Below are 16,973 nucleotides of genomic sequence, written 5' to 3'. Positions count from 1 at the left end.
CTCAAGCAAGATTTGACGGTACATGGCCCCTTCCATCGTCCCTTTGATGCGGTGAAGTTGTCCTGTCCCCTTAGCAGAAAAACACCCCCAAAGCATAATGTTTCCACCTCCATGTTTGACGGTGGGGATGGTGTTCTTGGGGTCATAGGCAGCATTCCTCCTCCTCCAAACACGGCGAGTTGAGTTGATGCCAAAGAGCTCGATTTTGGTCTCATCTGACCACAACACTTTCACCCAGTTCTCCTCTGAATCATTCAGATGTTCATTTGCAAACTTCAGATGGGCCTGTGTATGTGCTTTCCTGAGCAGGGGGACCTTGCGGGCGCTGCAGGATTTCAGTCCTTCACGGCGTAGTGTGTTACCAATTGTTTTCTTGGTGACTATGGTTCCAGCTGCCTTGAGATCATTGACAAGATCCTCCTGTGTAGTTCTGGGCTGATTCCTCACCGTTCTCATGATCATTGCAACTCCACGAGGTGAGATCTTGCATGGAGCCCCAGGCTGAGGGAGATTGACAGTTCTTTTGTGTTTCTTCCATTTGCGAATAATCGCACCAACTGTTGTCACCTTCTCACCAAGCTGCTTGGTGATGGTCTTGTAGCCCATTACAGGCTTGTGTAGGTCTACAATCTTGTCCCTGACATCCTTGGAGAGCTCTTTGGTCTTGGCCATGGTGGAGAGTTTGGAATCTGATTGATTGATTGCTTCTGTGGACAGGTGTCTTTTATACAGGTAACAAGCTGAGATTAGGAGCACTCCCTTTAAGAGTGTGCTTCTAATCTCAGCTCATTACCTGTATAAAAGACACCTGGGAGCCAGAAATCTTTCTGATTGAGAGGGGGTCAAATACGTATTTCCCTCATTAAAATGCAAATCAATTAATAACATTTTTGACATGCGTTTTTTGAGGATTTTTTTGTTGTTATTCTGTCTCTCACTGTTCAAACTTTTGAGGACACAAGCTCAAGTACAGAGTAATAATGCTGATTAAATATGAAAATATGAAATATTTTATGATGTATTTCCTATTCAACCAAACTGTATGAATAAGGCTTGAAATGACTTATATGCTTTCTAAATATAGTATAATCAAATTATAAAACAACTAACTATATGATTTCACCTTTCTTATAACTGTAAATGACATATTTGCATGTTTAATGTTAGAGAAAATGTGCATATTTTTTGATGAACAGTCAAAAGTGTGAATAAAATGGTAGGAGGGTCATCCCAGCTTCAAGTGGTATCAGATTTCACAACCTAGGTCCCACAGGCGGAAGAGATACACTCATGTGTCCGTGAGAACCAGGGCTACCGCTCAACGCGAGCCATTTCGATCTACGGTGTCCATAGATCGATTTCTAAGCGAAAATGTCGGTCGGAACTGGTACCAGAACCACGCAGGTCCTCTATACAGGGGACATTACATCTAAGAGAGATGCTGTCTCTTTGTTCCCACACTGATTTTGTATGGACAGAGAGAGAGATGGAAGGAGGTGCATGTAATAAAGAGATGTAGTATAAGTGGTAGTGTGTGATGGAGAGAGAGAGAGAGAGAAATAAGAGAGAGAGAGAGAGAGAGAGAGTGTGTGTAATGCAGAGAAAGAGTTACAATGTGGGATGGGAGGAGGGGTAGAGGTCGTGTGATGTTGAGTGATAGATACCAGGGTTATTCAACTGTTACCCTATGAGATCCGGAGCCTGCTGGTTACTATACCAGGGTTATTCAACTGTTACCCTACGAGATCCGGAGCCTGCTGGTTACTATACCAGGGTTATTCAACTGTTACCCTACGAGATCCGGAGCCTGCTGGTTACTATACCAGGGTTATTCAACTGTTACCCTACGAGATCCGGAGCCTGCTGGTTACTATACCAGGGTTATTCAACTGTTACCCTACGAGATCCGGGGCCTGCTGGTTACTATACCAGGGTTATTCAACTGTTACCCTACGAGATCCGGAGCCTGCTGGTTACTATACCAGGGTTATTCAACTGTTACCCTACGAGATCCGGAGCCTGCTGGTTACTATACCAGGGGTATTCAACTGTTACCCTACGAGATCCGGAGCCTGCTGGTTACTATACCAGGGTTATTCAACTGTTACCCTACGAGAACCGGAGCCTGCTGGTTACTATACCAGGGTTATTCAACTGTTACCCTACGAGATCCGGAGCCTGCTGGTTACTATACCAGGGGTATTCAACTGTTACCCTACGAGATCCGGAGCCTGCTGGTTACTATACCAGGGGTATTCAACTGTTACCCTACGAGATCCGGAGCCTGCTGGTTACTATACCAGGGTTATTCAACTGTTACCCTACGAGATCCGGGGCCTGCTGGTTACTATACCAGGGGTATTCAACTGTTACCCTACGAGATCCGGGGCCTGCTGGTTACTATACCAGGGTTATTCAACTGTTACCCTACGAGATCCGGAGCCTGCTGGTTACTATACCAGGGTTATTCAACTGTTACCCTACGAGATCCGGGGCCTGCTGGTTACTATACCAGGGGTATTCAACTGTTACCCTACGAGGTCAGAGCCTGCTGGTTACTATACCAGGGTTATTCAACTGTTACCCTACCAGGTCCGGGGCCTGCTGGTTACTATACCAGGGGTATTCAACTGTTACCCTACCAGGTCCGAGGCCTGCTGGTTTTCTCTTCTAACTGATCATTAATTGCACCCACCTGGTGTCCCAGGTGTAAATCAGTCCCTGATTAGAGGGGAACAATTTAAAAAAGCAGTGGAATTGGCTTCAAGGTCCAGAGTTGAGTTTGAGGGCTTTACGAGATGGGAGAAGTGTGTACCAGATGGGAGAAGTGTGTACCAGATGGGAGAAGTGTGTACCAGATGGGAGAAGTGTGTACCAGAGTATTCAGTAAATGTCTTACCCAGGTCCATGCTCTTGGAGGACTTGGTGTGGTGGTACTGTGGCTGGGCCTGCTGTGGTCCAGAGCCGGACCTAGTGGAGCTCTCCCCTGGGGCTGGTCCAAGGCTGGGCCTAGTGGAGCTCTCCCCTGGGGCTGGTCCAGAGCTGGGCCTAGTGGAGCTCTCCCCTGGGGCTGGTCCAGGGCTGGGCCTAGTGGAGCTCTCCCCTGGGGCTGGTCCAGGGCTGGGCCTAGTGGAGCTCTCCCCTGGGGCTGGTCCAGGGCTGGGCCTAGTGGAGCTCTCCCCTGGGGCTGGGCTCAGGCCATCCTGACGGGGAGATGTAAGATTCATCTCCTCTTCATCCTCCTCTTCCCCGATGAGGACAGAACCATTAGAGACTGGAGAGGAGGAGGAGATCACAGAGCAATCACCACACACAATATATGGAAAGACTCCATTCAAATGGCCATCGAAATGTTAGCTATTAAAATCAGATCCAACAATAATATCAAGGGATTAGAAATCCAGGACTTAAAAACAAAGGTGTCATTGTACGCTGATGATTTATGTTTTCTTTTAAATCCACAACTTGAATCCCTCCACAGCCTCATAGAGGATCTAGATACATTTTCTAACCTCTCTGGATTACAACCAAATTATGATAAATGTACTATATTATGTATTGGATCACTAAAAAATACAATTTTTACATTACCATGTAGTTTACCAATAAAATGGTCTGATGGTGATGTGGATATACTCGGAATACATATCCCAAAGGAAATAAATGATCTCACTTCAATACATTTTAATAGAAAGTTGGCAAAAATAGAAAATATCTTGCTACCATGGAAAGGTAAATACCTGTCTATTTGTGGAAAAATCACCCTGATTAACTCTTTAGTATTATCCCAGTTTACCTATTTGCTTATGGTCTTGCCTACGCCTAGCGAAAAGTTTTTTAAATGATATGAGAAAAAAATAAAATAATAATATTTGGAACGGCAAGCCAGACTAAATTAAACGGCCTATTTATATAATGAATATGAATTCAGAGGACAGAAATGATTAAATATTAAAACATTAGACCTATCACTAAAAGCTTCAGTCATACAAAAGTTATACTTAAATCCGAACTGGTTCTGTAGCAAATTAGTAAGATTGTCTCACCTAATGTTCAAGAACGGCCTTTTTCTCTTTATTCAGATTACAACCTCTCACTTTCAGTTATTTGAAAAGGAAATCATCTCCCAAATATCACTATTTCTAAAACAAGCCATAGAAAGTTGGTTGCAATTTCAATTTAATCCTCCAGAAACGACAGAACAAATAATGCAACAAATATTGTGGTTAAACTCAAATATACTAATTGATAAAAAGCCAGTATTTTTTAATAAAAATAAATAAATAAATAAAAGGTATAATCTTCGTAAATGATATCATCGGTAGGACTGGTGGAGTTATGTCGCACATGCAGCTAACAAAAACATATGGAAATGTCTCCTCTACCCAAAATTACAACCAAATAATTGCAACATTACCAAAATAATGGAAGAGGAAAGTGGAAAAAAGTAAGGAACTTGTCTGTCGGCCGCATTAAAGAACATCATTGGTTAAAGAAAATTGTGATAAATAAAAAAGTATACCAGTTTAATTTAAAGACCAAAGGATTGACAGCCGTCCCATATAGATTGCAAAATAGTTGGGAAGAGATTTTTGACGTACCGATTCCATGGCACATGGTTTATGAACTGATACGCAAAACGACGCCATATTCAAAACTTTGAATTTTTCTATTTAAATGATTATACAAAATTCTAGCTACCAATAGAATGTTATTTATATGAGGGATACGATCTTCCCAGCTCTGCAGATTTTGCTGCGAAGAGACAGAATCATTAGATCATTTGTTTTGGTTCTGTCCATTTGTAGCTTGTTTACCCTTCCCCAGATCTGTGGCTCGACACAATCCTGTCTCGGAGCTCTACGGACAATTCCTTCGACCTCATGGCTTGGTTTTTGCTCTGACATGGACTGTAAACTGTGGGACCTTACATAGACAGGTGTGTGTGCCTTTCCAAATCAGGTCCAATCAGCTAAATTTACTACAGGTGGACTCCAATCAAGTTGTTGAAACATCTCAAGGATGATCAATGGAAACAGGATGAACCTGAGCTCAATTTCGAGTCTCATAGCAAAGGGTCTGAATACTTATGTAAATAAGATATTTGTTTTTATTTTAATAAATTGTCATTATGGGGTATTGTGTGTAGATTGATGAGGATTTTTATTTATTTAATCAATTTTAGAATAAGACTGTAACGTAACAAAACTTGGAAAAAGGGAAGGGCTCTGAATACTTTCCAAATGCCCTGTATCTCTGGAGTGAATCAGGAGGCATTGCAGGGGGTGTGGCAATCACTGTGGTCAGACAGTCGGCGCATCTGAATTTGATGCCATTTTGGCAGTGTAGAGAAATGTTTGTATTTTTAAGTCAATTTCCTGCAATTCTACACATTTTGCTGTGTTCTTTTGGTCAAACATAATAACAAAATCAATACTGCTAAATTCAGTTTTTGTCTAGTTTTTATTTGGGTAACTGATCATTTATATAATAAAAAAATATATAGGTACATTATATTTTCTACATACTTTATATATTTAAATGTTTTAGTTGTTTAAGTTTAAAGTGAAAGTGTTTTTCCATCCCAAAAAACCCGCTTAGGTGGCCCACTCAAGGAAATCCCTGTGTGTGTGTGTGTGTGTGTGTGTGTGTGTGTGTGTGTGTGTGTGTGTGTCCTGCTCAGCCCAGTCAAAACTGTTCGCTGCTCTGGCACCCCAATGGTGGAACAAGCTCCCTCACGAGTCACTCACCACCTTCCGGAGACACTTGAAACCCCACCTCTTTAAGGAATACCTGGGATAGGATAAAGTAATCCTTCTACCACCCCCTTACCCCCCCCAAAAAAATAATAATAATATATATATATATATATATATATATATATATATATATATATAACCAATTTACAATGTATTGTTTTTTGTTTTTTTTCAATTTTTTTAATTTATAGAGTACATTTGTAATTTTCATTTGTTTTATATACATCCTCATAGAGGATAATGTACTCTATAAATTAAAAAAGTAGAAAAATAAATAAAAAATACATTGTAAAGTGGTTATCCCACTGGCTATCATAAGGTGAATGCACCAATTTGTAAGTCGCTCTGGATAAGAGTGTCTGCTAAATGACGTAAATGTAAATGTATTGTGTACTATGTACAGGTGCAGTGTGGACATACAGTGGGGAGAACAAGTATTTGATACACTGCCGATTTTTCAGGTTTTCCTACTTACAAAGCATGTAGAGGTCTGTAATTTTTATCATAGGTACACTTCAACTGTGAGAGACAGAATCTAAAACAAAAATCCAGAAAATCACATTGTATGATTTTTAAGTAATTAATTTGCATTTTATTGCATGACATAAGTATTTGATACATCAGAAAAGCAGAACATAATATTTGGTACAGAAACCTTTGTTTGCAATTACAGAGATAATACGTTTCCTGTAGGTCTTGACCAGGTTTGCACACACTGCAGCAGGGATTTTGGCCCACTCCTCCATACAGACCTTCTCCAGATCCTTCAGATTTCTGGGCTGTCGCTGGGCAATACAGACTTTCAGCTCCCTCCAAAGATTTTCTATTGGGTTCAGGTCTGGAGACTGGCTAGGCCACTCCAGGACCTTGAGATGCTTCTTACGGAGCCACTCCTTAGTTGCCCTGGCTGTGTGTTTCGGGTCATTGTCATGCTGGAAGACCCAGCCACGACCCATCTTCAATGCTCTTACTGAGGGAAGGAGGTTGTTGGCCAAGATCTCGCGATACATGGCCCCATCCATCCTCCCCTCAATACGGTGCAGTCGTCCTGTCCCCTTTGCAGAAAAGCATCCACAAAGAATGATGTTTCCACTTCCATACTTCACGGTTGGGATGGTGTTCTTGGGGTTGTACTCATCCTTCTTCTTCCTCCAAACACGGCGAGTGGAGTTTAGACCAAAAAGCTCTATTTTTGTCTCATCAGACCACATGACCTTCTCCCATTCCTCCTCTGGATCATCCAGATGGTCATTGACAAACTTCAGACGGGCCTGGACATGCGCTGGCTTGAGCAGGGGGACCTTGCGTGCGCTGCAGGATTTTAATCCATGACAGTGTAGTGTGTTACTAATGGTTTTCTTTGAGACTGTGGTCCCAGCTCTCTTCAGGTCATTGACCAGGTCCTGCAATGTAGCTCTGGGCTGATTCCTCACCTTCCTCATTAGCATTGATGCCCCACGAGGTGAGATCTTGCATGGAGCCCCAGATCGAGGGTGATTGACCATCATCTTGAAATTCTTCCATTTTCTAATAATTGCGCCAACAGTTGTTGCCTTCTCACCAAGCTGCTTGCCTATTGTCCTGTAGCCCATCCCAGCCTTGTGCAGGTCTACAATTTTATCCCTGATGTCCTTACACAGCTCTCTGGTCTTGGCCATTGTGGAGAGGTTGGAGTCTGTTTGATTGCGTGTGTGGACAGGTGTCTTTTATACAGGTAACGAGTTCAAACAGGTGCAGTTAATACAGGTAATGAGTGGAGAACAGGAGGGCTTCTTAAATAAAAACTAACAGGTCTGTGAGAGCCGGAATTCTTACTGGTTGGTAGGTGATCAAATACTTATGTCATGCAATACAATGCAAATTAATTACTTAAAAATCATACAATGTGATTTTCTGGATTTTTGTTTTAGATTCCGTCTCTCACAGTTGAAGTGTACCTATGATACAAATTACAGACCTCTACATGCTTTGTAAGTAGGAAAACCTGCAAAATCAGCAGTGTATCAAATACTTGTTCTCCCCACTGTATGTGTGTTCAGGATGCTAATCACTGTACATGGTTTTCTGTCTGTTTGGATGGAGGAGCTGCATGAGGCTCAGTAAGAGTGGAAATCACCACTGACAAACCGATACAGCACTGACTACAGGATACAGCACTGACTACAGGATACAGCACTGACTACAGGATACAGCACTGACTACAGCATACAGCACTGACTACAGGATACAGCACTGACTACAGGATACAGCACTGACTACAGGATACAGCACTGACTACAGGATACAGCACTGACTACAGCATACAGCACTGACTACAGCATACAGCACTGACTACAGGATACAGCACTGACTACAGGATACAGCACTGACTACAGGATACAGCACTGACTACAGCATACAGCACTGACTACAGGATACAGCACTGACTACAGGATACAGCACTGACTACAGCATACAGCACTGACTACAGGATACAGCACTGACTACAGGATACAGCACTGACTACAGCATACAGCACTGACTACAGCATACAGCACTGACTACAGCATACAGCACTGACTACAGGATACAGCACTGACTACAGCATACAGCACTGACTACAGCATACAGCACTGACTACAGGATACATCACTGACTACAGGATACAGCACTGACTACAGCATACAGCACTGACTACAGCATACAGCACTGACTACAGCATACAGCACTGACTACAGGATACAGCACTGACTACAGGATACATCACTGACTACAGCATACAGCACTGACTACAGCATACAGCACTGACTACAGCATACAGCACTGACTACAGCATACAGCACTGACTACAGGATACAGCACTGACTACAGGATACATCACTGACTACAGCATACAGCACTGACTACAGCATACAGCACTGACTACAGCATACAGCACTGACTACAGGATACAGCACTGACTACAGGATACAGCACTGACTACAGCATACAGCACTGACTACAGGATACAGCACTGACTACAGGATACAGCACTGACTACAGGATACAGCACTGACTACAGGATACAGCACTGACTACAGCATACAGCACTGACTACAGGATACAGCACTGACTACATCATACAGCACTGACTACAGCATACAACACTGACTACAGGATACAGCACTGACTACAGCATACAGCACTGACTACAGCATACAGCACTGACTACAGGATACAGCACTGACTACAGCATACAGCACTGACTACAGGATACAGCACTGACTACAGGATACAGCACTGACTACAGCATACAGCACTGACTACAGGATACAGCACTGACTACAGCATACAGCACTGACTACAGGATACAGCACTGACTACAGGATACAGCACTGACTACAGGATTCAGCACTGACTACAGCATACAGCACTGACTACAGGATACAGCACTGACTACAGCATACAGCACTGACTACAGCATACAGCACTGACTACAGGATACAGCACTGACTACAGGATACAGCACTGACTACAGGATACAGCACTGACTACAGCATACAGCACTGACTACAGCATACAGCACTGACTACAGGATACAGCACTGACTACAGGATACAGCACTGACTACAGCATACAGCACTGACTACAGGATACAGCACTGACTACAGGATACAGCACTGACTACAGCATACAGCACTGACTACAGGATACAGCACTGACTACAGGATACAGCACTGACTACAGCATACAGCACTGACTACAGGATACAGCACTGACTACATCATACAGCACTGACTACAGCATACAACACTGACTACAGGATACAGCACTGACTACAGCATACAGCACTGACTACAGCATACAGCACTGACTACAGGATACAGCACTGACTACAGCATACAGCACTGACTACAGGATACAGCACTGACTACAGCATACAGCACTGACTACAGGATACAGCACTGACTACAGCATACAGCACTGACTACAGGATACAGCACTGACTACAGGATACAGCACTGACTACAGGATTCAGCACTGACTACAGCATACAGCACTGACTACAGGATACAGCACTGACTACAGCATACAGCACTGACTACAGCATACAGCACTGACTACAGGATACAGCACTGACTACAGGATACAGCACTGACTACAGGATACAGCACTGACTACAGCATACAGCACTGACTACAGGATACAGCACTGACTACAGGATACAGCACTGACTACAGCATACAGCACTGACTACAGGATACAGCACTGACTACAGGATACAGCACTGACTACAGGATACAGCACTGACTACAGCATACAGCACTGACTACAGGATACAGCACTGACTACAGCATACAGCACTGACTACAGCATACAGCACTGACTACAGGATACAGCACTGACTACATCATGCATCACTGACTACAGGATACAGCACTGACTACAGCATACAGCACTGACTACAGCATACAGCACTGACTACAGCATACAGCACTGACTACAGCATACAGCACTGACTACAGGATACAGCACTGACTACAGGATACAGCACTGACTACAGGATACAGCACTGACTACAGCATACAGCACTGACTACAGGATACAGCACTGACTACAGCATACAGCACTGACTACAGGATACAGCACTGACTACAGCATACAGCACTGACTACAGCATACAGCACTGACTACAGCATACAGCACTGACTACAGGATACAGCACTGACTACAGCATACAGCACTGACTACAGGATACAGCACTGACTACAGGATACAGCACTGACTACAGCATACAGCACTGACTACAGGATACAGCACTGACTACAGGATACAGCACTGACTACAGGATACAGCACTGACTACAGCATACAGCACTGACTACAGGATACAGCACTGACTACAGGATACAGCACTGACTACAGCATACAGCACTGACTACAGGATACAGCACTGACTACAGGATACAGCACTGACTACATCATACATCACTGACTACAGGATACAGCACTGACTACAGCATACAGCACTGACTACAGCATACAGCACTGACTACAGCATACAGCACTGACTACAGGATACAGCACTGACTACAGGATACAGCACTGACTACAGGATACAGCACTGACTACAGCATACAGCACTGACTACAGGATACAGCACTGACTACAGCATACAGCACTGACTACAGGATACAGCACTCACTACAGCATACAGCACTGACTACAGCATACAGCACTGACTACAGCATACAGCACTGACTACAGCATACAGCACTGACTACAGCATACAGCACTGACTACAGGATACAGCACTGACTACAGGATACAGCACTGACTACAGGATACAGCACACACACTCATCATTCCTTATAACACACACACACACACACACACACTCATCATTCCTTATAACACACACACACTCATCATTCCTTATAACACACACACACACACACACACACACACACACACACTAATCATTCCTTATAACACACACACACACACACACACACATTCATCATTCCTTATAACACACACACACTCATCATTCCTTATAACACACACACACACACACACACAGTCATCATTCCTTATAACACACACACTCATCATTCCTTATAACACACACACACACACACACACACACACACACACACACACACACCTTCCCCTGCTTCTCTCTCCCTCTCTTTCACCATGTCACTCTCTCACTCTTTCACCATGTCTCTCACTCACTCTTTCTCACTACTTATATATTTCGTTCTCTCTCCCCCCTTCTCTCTTTCTCTCCCCCTCCACACACTATCACATCCATATGTATCTGCTAGAGTGTTTGCAGAGCGGCACAGAGGAGATTATTAATACCGCTGCTTTAACGCAAAGAGCTATTAATCAATCACCTACACAGCAGACGTCTTATTGACTTAGTTTCACTACCGCAAGTGTTCTTCCCCACGGAGGGTTAAACATCCTCTTATCTCATAACAGTATGACACATCAATATGATAAGTTGTTCCAGTCAGCTGGCTGTGTGTGGTGGTGATATGTATTACTGGAAGGACTTACTAGGGAGCTGAAACAGATCAATGTCCTACTGGGTTTCAGTCATAACATGGCTGTGTAATGAACCACCCCCTGAGACTGGAGACCAGACAGACTGATACATAGCACTGTCTCTTCTCAACTTCAGTTAACCCTCTTAATCCATCACGGTGCTCTACAGAAACATTCTGAACTTCAGTTAAACCTCTTAATCCATCACGGTGCTCTACAGAAACATTCTGAACTTCAGTTAAACCTCTTAATCCATCACGGTGCTCTACAGAAACATTCAGAACTTCAGTTAAACCTCTTAATCCATCACGGTGCTCTACAGAAACATTCAGAACTTCAGTTAATCCTCTTAATCCATCACGGTGCTCTACAGAAACATTCAGAACTTCAGTTAATCCTCTTAATCCTCCAATGTGCTCTACAGAAACATTCAGAACTTCAGTTAATCCTCTTAATCCATCACGGTGCTCTACAGAAACATTCAGAACTTCAGTTAATCCTCTTAATCCATCACGGTGCTCTACAGAAACATTCAGAACTTCAGTTAATCCTCTTAATCCTCCAATGTGCTCTACAGAAACATTCAGAACTTCAGTTAATCCTCTTAATCCATCACGGTGCTCTACAGAAACATTCAGAACTTCAGTTAATCCTCTTAATCCATCACGGTGCTCTACAGAAACATTCAGAACTTCAGTTAATCCTCTTAATCCATCACGGTGCTCTACAGAAACATTCAGAACTTCAGTTAATCCTCTTAATCCATCACGGTGCTCTACAGAAACATTCAGAACTTCAGTTAATCCTCTTAATCCTCCAATGTGCTCTACAGAAACATTCAGAACTTCAGTTAATCCTCTTAATCCTCCAATGTGCTCTACAGAAACATTCAGAACTTCAGTTAATCCTCTTAATCCATCACGGTGCTCTACAGAAACATTCAGAACTTCAGTTAATCCTCTTAATCCATCACGGTGCTCTACAGAAACATTCAGAACTTCAGTTAATCCTCTTAATCCTCCATGGTGCTCTACAGAAACATCCAGTCATCCAGTGCCTTCAGAAAGCATTCATCACCTTTGGCAGCGACTACAGCTGTCTCGCTCCCTTTCGCTATCTACCCCTCTCTCTCATTTTCCCTCTCTTCCACAATGTCTCTCTCTCTCTCTTTCACCATGTCCCTCTCTCTCTTTCACCATGTCTCTCTCCCTCTCTTTCACCATGTCTCTCCCTCTCTTTCACCATGTCTCTCTCTCTCTTTCACCATGTCTCTCTCCCTCTCTTTCACCATGTCTCTCGCTCTCTCTTTCACCATGTCTCTCGCTCTCTCTTTCACCATGTCTCTCTCCCTCTCTTTCACCATGTCTCTCTCTCTCTCTTTCACCATGTCCCTCTCTCTCTTTCACCATGTCTCTCGCTCTCTCTTTCACCATGTCTCTCTCTCTCTCTTTCACCATGTCTCTCGCTCTCTCTTTCACCATGTCTCTCGCTCTCTCTTTCACCATGTCTCTCTCCCTCTCTTTCACCATGTCTCTCGCTCTCTCTTTCACCATGTCTCTCGCTCTCTCTTTCACCATGTCTCTCTCCCTCTCTTTCACCATGTCTCTCTCTCTCTCTTTCACCATGTCTCTCTCTCTCTCTTTCACCATGTCTCTCTCTCTCTCTTTCACCATGTCTCTCGCTCTCTCTTTCACCATGTCTCTCTCTCTCTCTTTCACCATGTCTCTCGCTCTCTCTTTCACCATGTCTCTCTCTCTCTCTTTCACCATGTCTCTCGCTCTCTCTTTCACCATGTCTCTCGCTCTCTCTTTCACCATGTCTCTCGCTCTCTCTTTCACCATGTCTCTCGCTCTCTCTTTCACCATGTCTCTCGCTCTCTCTTTCACCATGTCTCTCGCTCTCTCTTTCACCATGTCTCTCTCTCTCTCTTTCACCATGTCTCTCTCTCTCTTTCACCATGTCTCTCTCTCTCTCTTTCACCATGTCTCTCTCTCTCTCTCTTTCACCATGTCTCTCTCTCTCTCTTTCACCATGTCTCTCTCTCTCTCTTTCACCATGTCTCTCCCTCTCTTTCACCATGTCTCTCCCTCTCTTTCACCATGTCTCTCTCCCTCTCTCTTTCACCATGTCTCTCGCTCTCTCTTTCACCATGTCTCTCGCTCTCTCTTTCACCATGTCTCTCTCTCTCTCTTTCACCATGTCTCTCTCTCTCTCTCTCTTCCACCATGTCTCTCTCCCTCTTTCACCATGTCTCTCTCTCTCTCTCTTCCACCATGTCTCTCTCCCTCTTTCACCATGTCTCTCTCTCTCTCTCTCTCTTCCACCATGTCTCTCTCCCTCTTTCACCATGTCTCTCTCTCTCTTCCACCATGTCTCTCTCTCTCTTTCACCATGTCTCTCTCGCTCTCTCTTTCACCATGTCTCTCTCTCTCTTTCACCATGTCTCTCTCCCTCTCTCTTTCACCATGTCTCTCTCCCTCTCTCTTTCACCATGTCTCTCTCCCTCTCTCTTTCACCATGTCTCTCTCTTTCTCACTACTTTGCAGAGCGGCACAGAGGAGATTATTAATACCCCTACTTTAACGGACACCTACTTTAACGGACACATACTTTAACGGACACCTGGATTGTACAATATTTGCCCATTATTTTATTTTTTAACTATTCAAGCTCACAGAAGTTGGTTTACGATCATTGCTAGACAGACATTTTCAAGCCTTGCTATAGATTTTCAAGCCAATTTAAGTCAAAACTGTAACTAGCCCACTCAGGAACATTCAATGTCATCTTGGTAAGCAACTCCAGTGTATATTTGGCCTTGAGTTTTATTATCCTGCTAAAAGGTGAATTTGTCTCCCAGTGTCTGGTGGAAAGCAGACTGAACCAGGTTTTCCTCTAGAATTTTGCCGGTGCTTAGCTCTATTCTGTTTATTTTTATTGAGAAACAAAAGACTCCTAGTCCTTGCCGATGACGAGCATATCCATAACATGATGCACTCACCACCATGCTTGAAAATATGAAGAGTGGTACACAGTGATGTGTTGGATTTGCCCCAAACATAACACTTTATATTCAGGTGAAAAAGTTAGTTAGTGCCTTATTGCAAGCAGGATGCGCGTTTTGGAATATTGTTTCTTCTGTACAGACTTCCTTATTTTCACTCTGTCATATAGGTTAGTATTAGGGAGTAACTACAATGTTGTTGATCCATCCTCAGTTTTTCTCCTATCACAACAATTAAACTCTAATCATCATTGGCGTCATTGTGAAATCCCTCAGCAGTTTCCTTCCTCTCCGGCAACTGAGTTAGGAAGGACGCCTGCATCGTTGTAGTGACTGAGTGTATTGATACACCATCCAAAGTGTAATTCATAACTTCACCATGCTCAAAGGGATATTCAGTATCTTTTTTTTATTTTTTATATATATACCCATCTACCAATAGGAGCCCTTCTTTGCGAGGCATTGGAAAACCACCCTGGTCTTTGTTGTTGAATCTGTGCTTGAAATTCACTACTCGACTGAGGGACCTTAAAGATAATTACATGTGTGGGGTACAGAGATGGGATAATCATTCAAAAATCATGTTAACCACTTTTATTGCACACAGATTGAGTCCATGCAAGTTATGTGACTTGTTAAGAAATGTACTCCTGAACTTATTTAGGCTTGCCATAACAAAGTGGTTGAATACTTATTGACTCAATACATTTAAGCTTTTAAATGTTTATTAATTTGTAAAAATTTCACTTGGACATTGCAGGGTATTGTGTGTAAATCAACAGCAAAAAATCTCAATTTAATCCATTTTAAATTCAAATGTAGAAAAGGTCCAGGGGTGTGAACACTTTCTAAAGGCACTGTAGATGGGCTTGGGAAAATTACAGAGTGTGGCTTTAAGGCCAAGGCTAGCCGATATTACCATATTAAATTTGACTTGGCCTACAAGATTCAATTTGACTTGGCCTACCAGATTCAATTTGACTTGGCCTACCGGATTCAATTTGACTTGGCCTACCGGATTCAATTTGACTTGGCCTACCGGATTCAATTTGACTTGGCCTACCGGATTCAATTTGACTTGGCCTACCGGATTCAATTTGACTTGGCCTACCGGATTCAATTTGACTTGGCCTACCGGATTCAATTTGACTTGGCCTACCGGATTCAATTTGATTTGGCCTACCGGATTCAATTTGACTTGGCCTACCGGATTCAATTTGACTTGGCCTACCGGATTCAATTTGACTTGGCCTACCGGATTCAATTTGACTTGGCCTACCGGATTCAATTTGACTTGGCCTACCGGATTCAATTTGACTTGGCCTACCGGATTCAATTTGACTTGGCCTACCGGATTCAATTTGACTTGGCCTACCGGATTCAATTTGACTTGGCCTACCGGATTCAATTTGACTTGGCCTACCGGATTCAATTTGACTTGGCCTACCGGATTCAATTTGACTTGGCCTACCGGATTCAATTTGACTTGGCCTACCAGATTCAATTTGACTTGGCCTACCGGATTCAATTTGACTTGGCCTACCAGATTCAATTTGACTTGGCCTACCGGATTCAATTTGACTTGGCCTACCGGATTCAATTTGACTTGGCCTACCGGATTCAATTTGACTTGGCCTACCGGATTCAATTTGACTTGGCCTACCGGATTCAATTTGACTTGGCCTACCAGATTCAATTTGACTTGGCCTACCGGATTCAATTTGACTTGGCCTACCGGATTCAATTTGACTTGGCCTACCGGATTCAATTTGACTTGGCCTACCGGATTCAATTTGACTTGGCCTACCGGATTCAATTTGACTTGGCCTACAAAGACAATAAGAATGTCTAACCACAACAAGGCTTTCTTCTTTCTAAACAGCCTTCCTTTGGTTTTCATGGTCTTGTAATTAGGAAAGGGTAACTCTCCAGAGAACAACTGGTAAACAGATATCAGCATATATACATATAGAAGATATCATTAACTACTTGAATGTATTATTCTACATATGCCTGTGTTTAAAAAAAAAATAGTTTTTAATTTGGACTGCACTGCACAACCCTCTTGGTATTATAAATACTGAATGTGGACTAGTTCATTAGACACTCTGTATGTCTCAGATGACACCCTATCCCCTATATAGTGCCCTACTTTTGACCAGATCACTATCGGGTAGTGCACCCTAGGTGCCATTT

The 16,973-nt window shown here is 43.1% G+C and overlaps 1 protein-coding gene across 1 annotated transcript in view; it reads right to left on the bottom strand.

The window, feature by feature from the left end:
- Positions 1-2,899: 2,899 nt before the first annotated feature.
- The window catches only part of LOC311122273 (uncharacterized protein), a gene marked incomplete at both ends in the record, with an annotated part of 18,633 nt that continues 4,559 nt past the window's right edge, over positions 2,900-16,973 (bottom strand). Inside the window, one exon of the mRNA XM_084196661.1 lies at positions 2,900-3,274. Within this exon, the coding sequence (XP_084052787.1) occupies positions 2,900-3,274 (375 nt within the window). The remainder of the gene's footprint in view (positions 3,275-16,973) is intronic.

This window comes from Coregonus lavaretus (genome assembly GCF_964263955.1).
Source record: "Coregonus lavaretus genome assembly, contig: HAP1_SCAFFOLD_5404, whole genome shotgun sequence".
Taxonomy (NCBI): domain Eukaryota; kingdom Metazoa; phylum Chordata; class Actinopteri; order Salmoniformes; family Salmonidae; genus Coregonus; species Coregonus lavaretus.
The sequence above is the reverse complement of the archived record's forward strand: the minus strand, read 5'-3'. Positions and strand labels throughout refer to the sequence as shown.